The sequence below is a fragment of the Cololabis saira genome, chromosome 23, assembly GCF_033807715.1.
Source record: "Cololabis saira isolate AMF1-May2022 chromosome 23, fColSai1.1, whole genome shotgun sequence".
Taxonomy (NCBI): Eukaryota; Metazoa; Chordata; class Actinopteri; order Beloniformes; family Belonidae; genus Cololabis; species Cololabis saira.
In genome coordinates, this window is record NC_084609.1 from 34,420,249 (window position 1) to 34,434,950 (window position 14,702).

At 48.3% G+C, this 14,702-nt stretch overlaps 1 protein-coding gene across 7 annotated transcripts in view; it reads left to right on the forward strand.

The window, feature by feature from the left end:
- The first annotated feature begins 295 nt into the window (after nucleotides 1-295).
- Nucleotides 296-14,702, forward strand: part of LOC133424329 (NACHT, LRR and PYD domains-containing protein 3-like) — a 28,114-nt gene continuing 13,707 nt past the window's right edge. For all 7 annotated transcript variants that reach the window (XR_009770862.1, XM_061714859.1, XM_061714856.1 and 4 more), the window contains exons 1-7: nucleotides 296-483; nucleotides 7,311-7,443; nucleotides 7,526-7,675; nucleotides 7,805-7,921; nucleotides 8,483-8,561; nucleotides 9,102-9,312; nucleotides 12,694-14,476. Coding sequence is in view for 6 of the 7 variants with exons in the window: in XM_061714859.1 (XP_061570843.1) it covers nucleotides 7,355-7,443; nucleotides 7,526-7,675; nucleotides 7,805-7,921; nucleotides 8,483-8,561; nucleotides 9,102-9,312; nucleotides 12,694-14,476 (2,429 nt within the window). In the remaining variant the exon portion in view is untranslated. The remainder of the gene's footprint in view (nucleotides 484-7,310; nucleotides 7,444-7,525; nucleotides 7,676-7,804; nucleotides 7,922-8,482; nucleotides 8,562-9,101; nucleotides 9,313-12,693; nucleotides 14,477-14,702) is intronic.

Here is a 14,702-nt window from a genome sequence, read left to right on the forward strand (position 1 = left end):
CTTGTGAGAACATGCCAGTAAAGCCGAGGTTAGGCTGGATTTTCACTGCTTACATCTTACATCTCAGAAGTTTCCTGCTTTTTGTTTCACACCCACCATAACTTGAGCAAAAATCAGGATCAGACGTTTACGCCACAGTGACCGAGTCAGATTCCATCTGAGTGATTAAACCTGTTTTCCATACGTCCTTCCTCTTAACTTCTTTTCTCCCTCGTCCTGTTAAACGCGTTTTCACACCCCTAACCGTCACTCCTGATCGCACTGAACCAGGAAACGCTCACAAGGCAGCTGGCTGTGGACGCAACCGAACTCACATTTACTTTTCCTTTGAAAAGTAAATCTGCCATCGCACATTTGGAAGAACAGGCGTTAAACGCACCCGGTGAGGTGACCTGAGGACGGAGAACAACTGCTGATAACCGGATCAATACTTAAAAGTTTATTTCACTTCTGAACTTTGTCTTTCTACTCAAACAGGTGAAGGTAGGAACTTATTCTCACTTCTGCTTTACCTGCAAACTTTGATCATTCTTGTGTCTGAAGACAAATCTACATGGTTGTTAATGACATTTTTATTGGTTTTATTATTGATCAGAAACACCGTGATGATCAGCCGATGATTAGTTTTCTTCATTGATCAAACTTTGGCGTTTTTATTTCCTGGAATGAAGCTGTCTTTGCCAGCATTAAAGTCAGACTGCTGTTTCCTGTGGAGCCTTTCTTTTTTTTTTTTATTTTTTTTTTTTTTTTTTTTTTTTTTTTTTTTTTTCTCCTACCTTGTCTGCACACATATTATTGATTGATACCATGACGGTAGAAACCAAAAGTGTATATATGTGCATTATTACTATATGTAATATATACATATATATGTACGCACACATATGCGTACACATACATAAATATACACATACAAACCCAGTGTTTTTTTTTTTTTTTTTTTTTTTTTTTGGGGGGGTGGGGGGGGTGGGGGGGGTGGGGGGGGGGTGGTGACGACATCCACTGCCAATCCAGGAAGCAGGAACACACGGAGACACACGTCAAGCACTGGAAATCTGCAACAAAAAAAACCACAAAAAAAGCACGAAACCGGCACGGAGCCATCCAAAACACGAACAGCAATCGACCTAAATCTTGAGATCTGATCGCAGTCTGAGCTAAGCTATCGCTACCGCTACCTAAACCCAAAAACTAGAGAGCCAGCATGCAGGTGAACAAGCCAGTGTGTATGTCTATGTGTGTGTGTGTATGTATATGATCATGCATGTGTGTGTGTGTGTGTGTGTGTGTGTGTGTGTGTGTGTGTGTGTGTGTGTGTGTGTGTGTGTGTGTGTGTGTGTGTATGCATGTGACTAAATGACTATATGTGTGTGTGTGTGTGTGTGTGTGTGTGTGTGTGTGTGTGTGTGTGTGTGTGTGTGTGTGTGTGTGTGTGTGTGTGTGTGTGTGTGTGTGTAATAAACCAAACAAAGCTCCACCTGAAGTGTATCTATAGTGGGGGAGGGGGGGGAGCAACCCCGCCACCCGTGAGACCAGAGGCCGACAAGGAAGAGCCCGGAACCCAGGCCACCGGCAACCCCACAGAGGGGAGAAGTAGGAGGGAGGCAACCCACCGCCTGCGAGGCCCCCCCCCCCACCCGGCGGCGGCCGAGGGGGCCCGCGGGCGGGGCCCCCACGGCGCGGAAAGAAGCAGCCAGGGATCCCGCGGCGGCGGACCGCGACCCAGGCAATCCCCGGCCACCCGGTCCGGGCCGGACACGCGGCCAGGAGGCCCTCACCCTTCAGGCCAACGACCCCCACCCGGCAGGGGGCCAGCCTGCCCGCGTCGGCGGCCGGGGCGGCTCTGTCTCTCCGGGCAGGCGCACCCGTCCCCCACGAAAGTGGCCCTCCAAGACCAGAGGGGCGCCCCGCCGTAGAGGCAGCGGGGGGGACCGGAGACGGGCCCGGAGAGAGGGAACCCCCCAACAAGGCGACACCCGCGCAGGCCCGACAACGGAGGGCCCCAGACCCAGGCATCCCATTCATTCATCCATTCACCTATCCGATACCTATACTAATAATAATATAATATACTATACATAATAATAATAATAATACTAATAATAATACTACTAATAATAATAATAATAATAACCATCTTTGTATAATATAATATTGATAAATTATTAAGTTTTTGATGTCCTGCCAATGGAGGCTCAAATCCTCCATGGCAGGACCCTTCCATACCGCATTCTCACCGACACAGACATACAATCACGCACCGTTTCCCCCTCCCCGGGGGGATCCAGCACCGCCAGAAGGCACCCCAGGCTGCACGGCGGGCCCCGCCAGGCCCGGGTAACCCGACCCACCCGTCCCAGGCCCAGGCCGGTGAGGGAACGCGGGTGATGTGGGACCCCCCCCCGCCCCTTGTGTTGAGTGCATGTGATTAATGCCATAAAAACAGGGAGGAGGGAGGGCCAAGTATCGATTGACACAGACCCCCCCCCCTCCCGAACTACGTGTCCTTGTCAAATGTATTTATTAAGTGTTGAATGTGCAGTGTCTATTTTGCTGTTAAAACCGTGAGGCGGGGAGTGCCAGGCCCCGCGGGACAGTGCCCCACACGACCCGGACCCCCCGCCTTTCGCCTATGTGCGTATGAATCGTGTAGGGGGGGCAAGAGGGGGAGCGGAGGCCGAAGCCAGGAAGCAGGACCAGCAAAGCCGGCCCTGATAAGACACCCGCGTCCCCCCACCGGCCGTCCAGTAGACGGGGGCCGGCCCCCCGAGCCGGGCAAGGGCCCCACCGCACCTCCAAGGGCGCCCCCGGCGCCGCCGGAGCCCCCAGACGGAGGGGGAAACGGTCCAACATCCTCCCATTCATACTGACAACATAAGACATAGATACCTGGGAATGGTGCCACCCCGCCGTCGCGCCCGCCCGTGCACCCCCCGGTCAGGGGAGGCCCGCTCCCCGGACCCGGCCCCACCCCCCCCCGAGGCCACCCCGGCGGACACCCCAAGGGTCCCGGAGTCCCCACATCCGCAGGGGCACTTGGCCCCCGCCCAGCGACGGAGGACCAAGGCAGCAATGCCCCCCCAGCGCAGACAGCCACCCCCCACCCAGGCAGGGCCGGGCCCTCCGGGTGGGACCCCCACGTCCACGGCCCCGCCCCCCCCCGGGAGGCCCGGAGACGCCCCAGCCACAGCCCCCCGCCCGAGCCCTCCCCAGCCACCCCCCCCCACCGCCATGAGGTAACCCCCCCCACAGGCCCCCAAGGCCCCCACCGGCTAGGGACAGGGCCCCGCGGCCCCCCCCACCGCCCCCCAGGGGCCACCAGAGGCCCGCGCCCCAGACCCCCCTCCTGTGGAGCCTTTCAAAATAAAGCGTGGTTCCTGGAGGAAGTTGTTTGCTGCCTGTGTAACTGTTGTGTGATGAGGCTGTGCAGGAGGAGGACACGTGTCTCTGCAGGACACGTGTCTCTGCAGGACACTTGTCTCTGCAGGACACTTGTCTCTGCAGGACACGTGTCTCTGCAGGACACTTGTCTCTGCAGGACACGTGTCTCTGCAGGACACTTGTCTCTGCAGGACACTTGTCTCTGCAGGACACGTGTCTCTGCAGGACACTTGTCTCTGCAGGACACTTGTCTCTGCAGGACACGTGTCTCTGCAGGACAGTTTCACCTCTGAGCTTCCTCACATGTACAGGAACCAGACTCACGTAGAGGCCGAGTGTCTTTCTGCTTGTTCAAGATATTCAACTTCCTGTTTGTGCAGTAAAACTCTGTTGATCACACAATTTAATGTTTTTAATCTCAGAAACAGATATACAGAAAATGAGGAAAGTACTGAGAGTTAGTAAGTGTAAGTAAAGTGTATTTATAAAGCACATTTAAAACAGAGATATTAGTGACCAAAGTGCTGTACATGATAATAATAGTTTCAAAAAAAGATAGAAAGAACATTCAGTGACAACAAATAAATCACAAATTTGACCTAAAAACACAGATGCAAGAAACGACAGGATTAGGGGACTGGGAAAGCTAGTGAATAGAGGTGAGTTTTTAATCTTAAAGGTGGAGATAGTGGGGGCACATCGGATGTCTGAGGGTAACTGGTTCCACAGCAACGGCCCCATCACCTTTCAGCTTCAGCCGTGACCACACAGGTAGTTTTCTTTGACTAGAGGAGCTCAGGGACTGGTGGCTGACTGGAACTGAAGAAGGTCAGTGATATAAGCAGGGGCCTGGCCATTTAGAGCCTTAAAATCCATGAGTAAAACTTTAAACTTAATTCTAAAATATATGGGGAGCCGATGTGGGGAAGCCAAGGCAGGGGTGACATGTCCACAGTTCCTTGTACCAGTCTGCAGTCTTGCTGCAGCATTGTGGACCAACTGAAGGAGTGTTAATAAAGACTGGGGGAGGCCAAGGTAGAGGCAATTGCAGTAATCAAAGGGAGATGTTATGAATGCGCGGATTACTTTTTCCAAGTCATTATAGGTTCAAAATGATTTAAGGTGGGAGACGTTACGTAGCTGATAAAAACTGTTTTTAACAACAGAGCTTATCTGTTTGTCAAGACTGAGCCCTGAATCCAGTATAACCCCCAGGATTCTGGCGTGGGATTTAACATGCGGGGTGAGGTGAGCTAGTTTACTTGCAACAGTGTTTGTTGATTTAGGAGGACCAAAGATGATGACTCTGTTTTAAACTGGAGATAGTTGTTGGACATCCAGACTTTGATATCTTCAAACAGTCCGGGAGAGACTGTACAGAGTTAGGGGATTTTAGTGGGAGGTACAGTTGAGAGTCATCTGCATATAAATGAAAAGAGATATTGTATTTTCTGATGATGTCACCAAGGGGAAGCATGTAGAGGCAGAAGAGCAATGGGCCTAGTATGGACCCCTGAGGGGCCCCATAGGAGGCAGAGGCAATAGATGAGGAGAACCGGTCAATGGACACAGATAATGTCCTATGTTTAAGATAGGAATTGAACTAGTCCAGGGCTGTCCCCTTAATGCCTACCCACTGTTCAAGGTGAGTGAGAAGAATGTTATGATCCACAGTGGTGAATGCAGCACTAAGATATAATTAGATCAGGGTTGCATTTTCCCCTGGATCTAAAGTGCAGCTGATCATTAGTCGCCGTAAGTGAGGGTGTTTTGGTCCTGTGAAGGGCTCTAAAACCAGACTGAAAAGGTTCTACAATGTTGTGCATGTTTGAAAAAGGGAGCAACTGAGAAAAAAACTGCTCCAGAGCAGCTCGGATCAGTGAATACGGCTGTATCAGTGACTTCCTCCACCTCCCACTGGTTTCTGACTGCATTCCAGTGACATTAACACTAAAGAGAGGAGCAAACCAGTGCAGGATCAGCTGGGGCCTCATGTACAAAGGGACAAAAACATACGTACGTACGTACGCACAAAAACGTGGCGTAGGCCCTTTTCCACGCAAACGTTCAGATGTATCAAGAGTGAAATGACCGTGGAAATGTGCGGTCCCCGACGCCAACTTCATGGCTGGCGTACGCACGTTTCCACAGCTATTGGTCCGTTAGCGACACTTAGTGGTGATGCTGGGAAACTGTTAATAATGTGAAAACAATTAGCCCTCAGAGTGATGTGCACATCAGAGACAGACTGATGAACAATTAACACATTCACCTGTCTGCAATTACACGAGTGGATATAAAAGCAAAATGGTGCAGAAATACCGTTAACAACAATGGCAGCTTTGGCAGTGTTAGAAGATATCGCAAATGGCGCCGTAAGAAGAGAAAGAATATTTAGAGAGCGAGAGGATTTACTGGCAAACGATGACGACTGGCTCATCAGCCGATTTAGGTTCCCGAGGGCGATCCTCTTGGAACTGTGCGCGGAGCTGTGGCCGGTCTTGGAGCGCGGCACGGCGATGAGCCATGCATTGCCGGTACCCACACAGGTGCTGACCACACTGGGGTTCCTAGCAACAGGGACATTCCAGAGGGAGCTGGCCGACCGATCGGGACTGTGCCAGTCGACCCTGAGCCGAGCCATAACAGCTGTGTGGGACGGAATTATCCGCATGTCAGCCAGTAATATCAAATTCCCATACAATGCAGTTGAACAGGCCAACATTAAAGCGCAATTTGCAGCGAGAGCCGGTTTTCCTAATGTAATCGGAGCTCCATCACTGGATGAATATGTTAACAGGAAGCATTTTCCTTCCATTAATGTACAGATTATATGTGATGCGCAAATGCAATTAACAAACATTGTGGCGAGGTGGCCTGGTTCAACGCACAATTCATTAATTCTAACTAACAGCATGGTTGGGAACAGACTACAAGCTGGCACCGTGCGTGATGGGTGGCTTCTTGGTGAGTAAATAATTCATCCGTTTAATTGTCCTAATATTAATCCCCCAGATGCGCATTGAGCATGTGCGCCCCCAAATATCATCCTGTCTTCACAGCATCATTACTAGTCAGTGGTTCAAGTTAGTGACTTGCTGTGTTTTGATGGTTAAACTACAGCTTCGGAGCTTTCTAACAAGCCCCTGATTGTCTCTGTGTGTAAAGTAGGCTACTTATGTCAATAAACACATGCGTAAAGTTTGAGACACATGCGTAAAGTTTGAAATGACTATCAGCCTCACCTTTTCCCCGGCGCACTTCTGCATTAATTTACAGCAATAGTGTGTGATCCATGTAAGTGGTGTATAAAATTAACAAATGGAAACTGTACATACATTTTGCACATAATTTACCTACTTCCTCCGCTTCACCTCCACCTTAATGTCTGACCACTTTTTTTTTAGTTCTGCGTGTGTCCGCTGCTCCGACCCCACAGCATTGACCGCCTCACACACCTTGTCCCACTCACTCCTCTTGCGTTTACTAGTTATGCCCGAGGACAGCGTGCCAAAAAGGACTCTCTTCCTCGCCTCTACCTCACTGAGGAGCGTCTCCACCTCACATTCAGTGAAATTCCTTTTCTTTCCAGTCTTACTCATCGTTTGTTTTGTTTCTCTGATCGCGCAGAAAGGGGAATCTCACCTGCAGGGCCTATTTAAATAAATGTGCATATTTAAATGGGGGCGTGGAACGGGAGGAGTCTAGTACTCCTACATGTGCGCTCAATTCCACGTTGATTGGGATGTACAAAGGAAATGTGCTTGGATTCATGTCTACGCACAGTTTCATGCATCTGGATTTTTTTGTGCGTAGGACATTTTCTGGATTTAAGCGTAAGCCATGTTTCAGTAGGAAATCCACGCAAGTCTTTGTACATGAGGCCCCTGATCTCTGTACAACACCAGTGATTTGTGTTTCCTCTGCAGATGAAGGTGTGTGTGTGAGCTGATGTGGACGTAAATTCAGCAGAATGGATCAGTGTGAGGACAGAGAGGAGGGAGTCCCTCCCTCTAAAACCTCTCTGTGTGGGGAACATGAGAGTCGGAGCAAAGCTCAGAGGTGGGATGAGCATCTCTAACTGTCCCTGACTCTTCTGCATGTCAGAGCTCAAGACTTACATCACCAAACATCATTATTACAGGAATCAACCTGGACCTGGACCTGGACCTGGACCTGGACCGGGACCTGGAACTGAACCTGGACCTGGACCCAGCTGTGTGTCCTTGAAGAGCGACCGGTCAATTGGCAGGATTATTACCTTTACAGGAGACCAACATTCTTCTGTAAAGACGTGAGTGTATCCAAACGCTGCCAATGATTTATGTTTAATACTTTTTAAATAGACAGAATATTTTTATCTGTATAACTTATTTTCCATATAAATAGAATATTTACATTTTAAACTTTTGTCTTCTGTCAGGGTCCATCAGAAAAGAGACTCTCTTGAACATGAACCCAGCTGTTTGTCCTTGAAGAGCGACAAGTCAAATGATAGATTGATTAACTTTAAAGGAGACCAACATTCTTCTTCAGAGAGGTGAGATGTATTTAAACACATTAAATGTATTTAAATCAGTCCTCATGTTAGGAAATGTCCACATGTTTCTTCCTGAGTAGATCATGTTGTCCTGGACCCCTGTGGTCCTCCATCACCTGATGGTGAACTGAGCTTCCTCCTCATAGATCTTCATCTCCTGACCAGAAGCTTTTTCCTCTGGTTGACACATCTGGAGGTTTTACCTTCCAGAGGACTGATCCTGATGATGATCCAGAGTTCCTCTTACTGATCCTGATGATGATCCAGAGTTCCTCTTACTGATCCTGATGATGATCCAGAGTTCCTCTTACTGATCCTGATGATGGTCCAGAGTTCCTCAGCTGCTTCATGTCTCCATCAGTTGTCCATTTTCCTGATCTTGTTGTAACTTTTCACTGAGGTCACATGTTCTCATGGATCAGCAGGACTAGTAAACCTTCAGCACCACCAGTCCTCTGATGGACTGTCCTCATCCAAACAGGACTTTATGGACCTTCAGCTGGTGTTTGTCTCTGTGAGGACAGACATGATGTGAGCTAATTCTTCCTGGTTCCTCCACAGAGTGGACCAGCAGGTCTCAGAGTCCCCCAGCGGTCCGTCTGTCCAGCAGCATCAGACCCAGCTGGACTCCATCTTTCAGGTCTGTACATGAACAACAACTGCTTCTCCTTCTGTTCTGTTGATGTTTGTCTCCATGCTGGTCTCTGGAGACCAGTGGACTGTCAGTCTGTCCATCATGGGTCTGATGTTTGTCTCCATGCTGGTCTCTGGACACCAGTGGACTGTCAGTCTGTCCATCATGGGTCTGATGTTTGTCTCCATGCTGGTCTCTGGACACCAGTGGACTGTCAGTCTGTCCATCATGGACCTGATGTTTGTCTCCATGCTGGTCTCTGGAGACCAGTGGACTGTCAGTCTGTCCATCATGGACCTGATGTTTGTCTCCATGCTGGTCTCTGGAGACCAGTGGACTGTCAGTCTGTCGAACATGGGTCTGATGTTTGTCTCCATGCTGGTCTCTGGAGACCAGCGGACTGTCAGTCTGTCCATCATGGACCTGATGTTTGTCTCCATGCTGGTCTCTGGAGACCAGTGGACTGTCAGTCTGTCCAACATGAGTCTGATGTTTGTCTCTGTGGTTTCAGTCTGATTGTGTCCTTCATGTGGTCTTCTGTTCCAGCTGCTGGAGGACAACATTGTCATGTTTGTGAAGAACGAGCTGAAGAAGATCCAGAGGGGTCTGAGTCCAGATTACCCCGAATCCCTAGAGCATGTGTTGCAGGGGGAGGATGAAGAGCAGAGGAGGAGCAGCAGAGAGGCGTTTGTGAAGATCACAGTGAACTTCCTGAGGAGAATGAAGCAGGAGGAGCTGGCTGAGCGTCTGCAGAACAGTAAGAGGATTTCTCTGAACATTTAAGCTGCTGGATAAATTACCCAGAATGCCTCAGGAGATGAACAACATTCACAGATCAGCCACAACATTAAATCCACTGAAAGATGAAGGGAGGAACTCTGCTCATATTGTTCCAACAATGTTCTGCTGGAATCAGATCTGCATTCTTGATCCACATGAAGGTTATTTTGACCGTTGACACCCTGCTAAACATTTCTGCAGACCAGTCGCCCCACATGGCCCCAGCACCCCCATACAGTAGCACCCTCCCTGTACAGGACAGCAGTGGACCTCAATAAACATGTTTAACCGACCAACACCACAAGATAACTGGAAGATTTTAGTCCTGGTTTTCCTCTTCCAGGAATCCTGCTGAACTCCAGATTGTCTTGATGGTTCTGCAGATTATTGAATCAGATCATCTGCTGGTGTTTCCAATCCTAAACCTGGAAAATCCACTTCACAGACACCACAATAATAACAAGAACACAACAACCCACAAACCCACAACCCATCAGGGCTGTACTGGAAACTGGGGACTCACACCCACCACAACACAACCTTTAACCAGGTCACAGTCCAGCTGAACGGAGTGAAGCGGCACACCTACCCACTGCATCCCAAAACCACGCACCCACGTGCGCGTATTTACAGAGGACTCCTCAGATAACGGCAAAAACCCCTCAAGAAGTACAGACTGTGAGGTTGCACTATCCCTCAAGATGGTCACCGGAACTTTTGGACTTCCATCTGACAGGGAAACAAACCCTTTCATCAGAAAAGGAGAATACACCTCGAGTTCGGGTCTTACTGAAACCTGCTGTAAAGAACAATGATGGTTCTGCAGATTATTGAATCGGTTCATCTGCTGGTGTTTCCAATCCTAAACCTGGAAAATCCACTTCACAGACACCACAATAATAACAAGAACACAACAACCCACAACCCATCAGGGCTGTACTGCTAACATCCTGGTACTAGAAACTCCAGGACCCCCAGATGTTCTTGTCACTTCCACGTCCTGAGTGTTCAGAGGTGTTTTGGTGGTAAAAGTGATTCTACACAATATTGGACAGATCTTCGTAACATTAGAGTTGATCATTGTCAGTTTACATCTCATTCTTTAGGAGAATTAAGTTGAACTTTACAAAACACTAATTGTTTTTTTCCATGTGTATTCAGATGTTTCTGCTGCAGTTTGTAAAAAGCATCTGAAGTCTAAGCTGAAGAAGAAGTACCAGTGTGTTTTTACGGCCTCATAAAAGTAAAGAAATTAGGCTCAATGAGACCACAACATTAATAGGACACCACACAAAGATTTCAAGTTTGAAAACAAAAGTTTATTGAATTATTGTTTTCAAATACTGGGGAGAAAAACAAGGGAAAAGCTTAACCCAAAAGTAATGAACCAAAAGGAGATGGAGATCCTGGCCAAAAAGAACAAAAGAGGGGTAAGCACAGGGCCAGCCACAGAATGGGCCGTCGGACTACGCACTTTCCCCACTAAATAAGAAAACCCAGGTAAACCTATAACCAAACAAAAACCGATAACAGGACTACCGGCAATCTCCAACTCAAACTAAAATAACAAACTAAAATAAGAAAACTCTGCCATTATGGCCAGAGGAAAAATAAGGGTTACCTTTGTTCCCAAAAATGAAACAAAACAAGTCTTCCCCTTCTACTGCTGCCCCAGAGTGAACAAGGCCTCCCTCCTCCTTCTCCTTATACCCTACCTCCTGATTGCTAACTGACTGCCAGCCTGTGGAGGAGGGAACGAAGAGGAAGGAGAGGGGGGGAAGACAGCAGCAACAACACACACACTCCTAGGTGTGGAGCAACCAATACTTGGCCACACATAACACCCCCACCCTAAGATGGTCAATAATGGGATAAGGTTATTCACACATCAATAAAACCACGGGACAGGGTGTCGGCCAGAACATTTTTAGTGCCTTTAATGTGACGAACTATAATGTTAAAAAAAACTGTAGAAGCAATGCCCAACGCATCAGTCTATAATCAGAAAAATATTAAATTTCTTAGAGAAATAGGAAACAGGGTGATCCACACCATCTTCTCCATCCTGGAGTAAGACTGCCCTTCTGTTCAGGAATGTGTTTGTAGCGACATTTGTCCCCAAAGTGGCAACCAGTGGTTCTCCAGAAGTAACATTCATCGCCGTTTATTGGGCCACGTCTCCGAGGACCAGCAGCTGCTCCTGTCCGCTGTGTGACAGGAGGAAAGGTCTTCAGTGGAAAGGGAAGGACCCTCTGAGTGCGGCGGTCAGGATAGCGAACCACCAAGCGAGTGTTCTCGATGCAATAGCCATTCAGTTTCTCCATGGCACGGGATGCCATGTTTGCATTCTTGAAGTTGACAAAGGCACAGAACCTCTCGTGGAGCACGCGGATGCTCTCTATCTCACCATGCATTTTAAAAAGGTCCCACAGGTGTTTCTCTGTTAAGTCAGTCGTCACATTTCCCACCCAAAGAGACGGGCAAAGGCTTCCTGGTTGCACAACAGATGGATCTGCAGGAACCATGACTGATGTGGCAACATTTTTGTGGGAAGCTGCAGATTTAGTTTCCTTTATCTCCTCTCTCTGTAAATCACCTGATGGCTCAGGGAGTGGAATGGCTGTCACCTCGGGATTAAGCAGTACCTTACCCCCAGCTAGATCGTTTCCCAAAATAAGTGTCACACCATCAATGGGAAACTGGGGACTCACACCCACCACAACACAACCTTTAACCAGGTCACAGTCCAGCTGAACGGAGTGAAGCAGCACACCTACCCACTGCATCCCAAAACCACGCACCCACGTGCGCGTATTTACAGAGGACTCCTCAGATAACGGCAAAACCCCCTCAAGAAGTACAGACTGTGAGGTTGCACTATCCCTCAAGATGGTCACCGGAACTTTTGGACTTCCATCTGACAGGGAAACAAACCCTTTCATCAGAAAAGGAGAATACACCTCGAGTTCGGGTCTTACTGAAACCTGCTGTAAAGAACAATGATGGTTCTGCAGATTATTGAATCAGATCATCTGCTGGTGTTTCCAATCCTAAACCTGGAAAATCCACTTCACAGACACCACAATAATAACAAGAACACAACAACCCACAAACCCACAACCCATCAGGGCTGTACTGCTAACATCCTGGTACTAGAAACTCCAGAACCCCCAGATGTTCTTGTCACTTCCGCGTCCTGAGTGTTCAGTGGTGTTTTTGTGGTAAAAGTGATTCTACACAATATTGGACAGATCTTCATAACATTAGAGTTGATCATTGTTGGTTTACATCCTGATTCTTTAGGAGAATTAAGTTGAACTTTACAAAACACTAATTGTTTTTTTCCATGTGTATTCAGATGTTTCTGCTGCAGTTTGTAAAAAGCATCTGAAGTCTAAGCTGAAGAAGAAGTACCAGTGTGTGTTTGAGGGGATTATTAAAGCAGGAAACCCAACCCTTTTGAAGCAGATCTACACAGAGCTCTACATCACAGAGGGAGGGACTGGAGAGGTCAACAATGAACATGAAGTCAGACAGATTGAAGCAGCTTCCAGGAAACCAGACGGAGCAGAAACAACCATCAGACAGGAAGACATCTTTAAACCCCCACCTGGAAGAGATGAACCAATCAGAACAGTGATGACGAAGGGAGTGGCCGGCATCGGGAAAACAGTCCTAACACAGAAGTTCAGTCAGGACTGGGCTGAAGGCAGAACCAACCAGGACATCCAGTTCCTGCTTCCATTCACCTTCAGAGAGCTGAATGTGCTGAGAGAGAGAAAGTTCAGCTTGGTGGAACTTGTTCATCACTTCTTCACTGAAACCAGAGAAATGTGCAGCTTTGAAGAGTTCCAGGTCGTGTTCATCTTTGACGGTCTGGATGAGAGTCGACTTCCTCTGGACTTCCAGAACAATGAGGTCCTGACTGATGTTACAGAGTCCACCTCAGTGGATGTGCTGCTGACAAACCTCATCAGGGGGAACCTGCTTCCTTTTGCTCGTCTCTGGATCACCACACGACCCGCAGCAGCCAATCAGATCCCTCCTGAGTGTATCTCCATGGTGACAGAGGTCAGAGGGTTCACTGACCCACAGAAGGAGGAATACTTCAGGAAGAGGTTCAGAGAAGAGGAGCAGACCAGCAGGATCATCTCCCACATCAAGACATCACGGAGTCTCCACATCATGTGCCACATCCCAGTCTTCTGCTGGATCACTGCTACGGTCCTGGAGAAAGTCCTGGAAACCAGAGAGGGAGGGACGCTGCCCAAGACCCTGACTGAGATGTACATCCACTTCCTGGTGGTCCAGGCCAAACTCAAGAAGGTCAAGTATGATGGAGGAGCTGAGACGGATCAACACTGGAGTCCAGAGAGCAGGACGATGGTGGAGTCTCTTGGAAAACTGGCTTTTGAGCAGCTGCAGAAAGGAAACCTGATCTTCTATGAACCAGACCTGAGAGAGTGTGGCATCGATGTCAGAGAGGCTTCAGTGTACTCAGGAGTGTTCACCCAGATCTTTAGAGAGGAGAGCAGCCTGTACCAGGACCAGGTCTTCTGCTTCATCCATCTGAGTGTTCAGGAGTTTCTGGCTGCTCTTCATGTCCATCTGACCTTCATCAACTCTGGAGTCAACCTGCTGGAGGAACAAAGAAACACCTCCAGGAGGTTTAAAATAAGAGCAGAGACTGACCTCTATCAGAGTGCTGTGGACAAGGCCTTACAGAGTCCAAACGGACACCTGGACTTGTTCCTCCGCTTCCTCCTGGGTCTCAAACTTGAGACCAATCCGACTCTCCTACGAGGTCTGTTTGAGCCAAAACTAAGAAGATCACAGAGCAATCAGCAAACAGTTAAATACATCAAGAAGAAGATCAGTGAGGATCTGTCTGCAGAGAAAAGCGTCAACCTGTTCCACTGTCTGAATGAACTGAACGATGGTTCTCTGGTGGAGGAGGTCCAACTGTCCCTTAGGTCAGGACTTCTCTCCACAGATGAACTGTCTCCTGCTCAGTGGTCGGCTCTGGGCTTCATCTTACTGTCATCAGAAGATCTGGAGGTGTTTGACCTGAAGAAATACTCAGCTTCAGAGGAGGTTCTACGGAGGCTGCTGCCGGTGGTCAAAGCCTCCAAGAAAGCTGTGTAAGAACGAACACGGACACATCTGTTTTAGTTACAATCACATGTTGTGTTCTTGGAGGAAACAAGTTCAATTCACTGTTCAACTAAGTTCAGGTTCATGTGGGACCAGCTATCCTCAATGATTAATCTTAGGAAACATTACATACAGAGAAGTGAAATGCAGCTTTGATCAAGACTGTAGTGCAACAACACTTATTTATTAACAATTGAATTGATCAGTATTCAT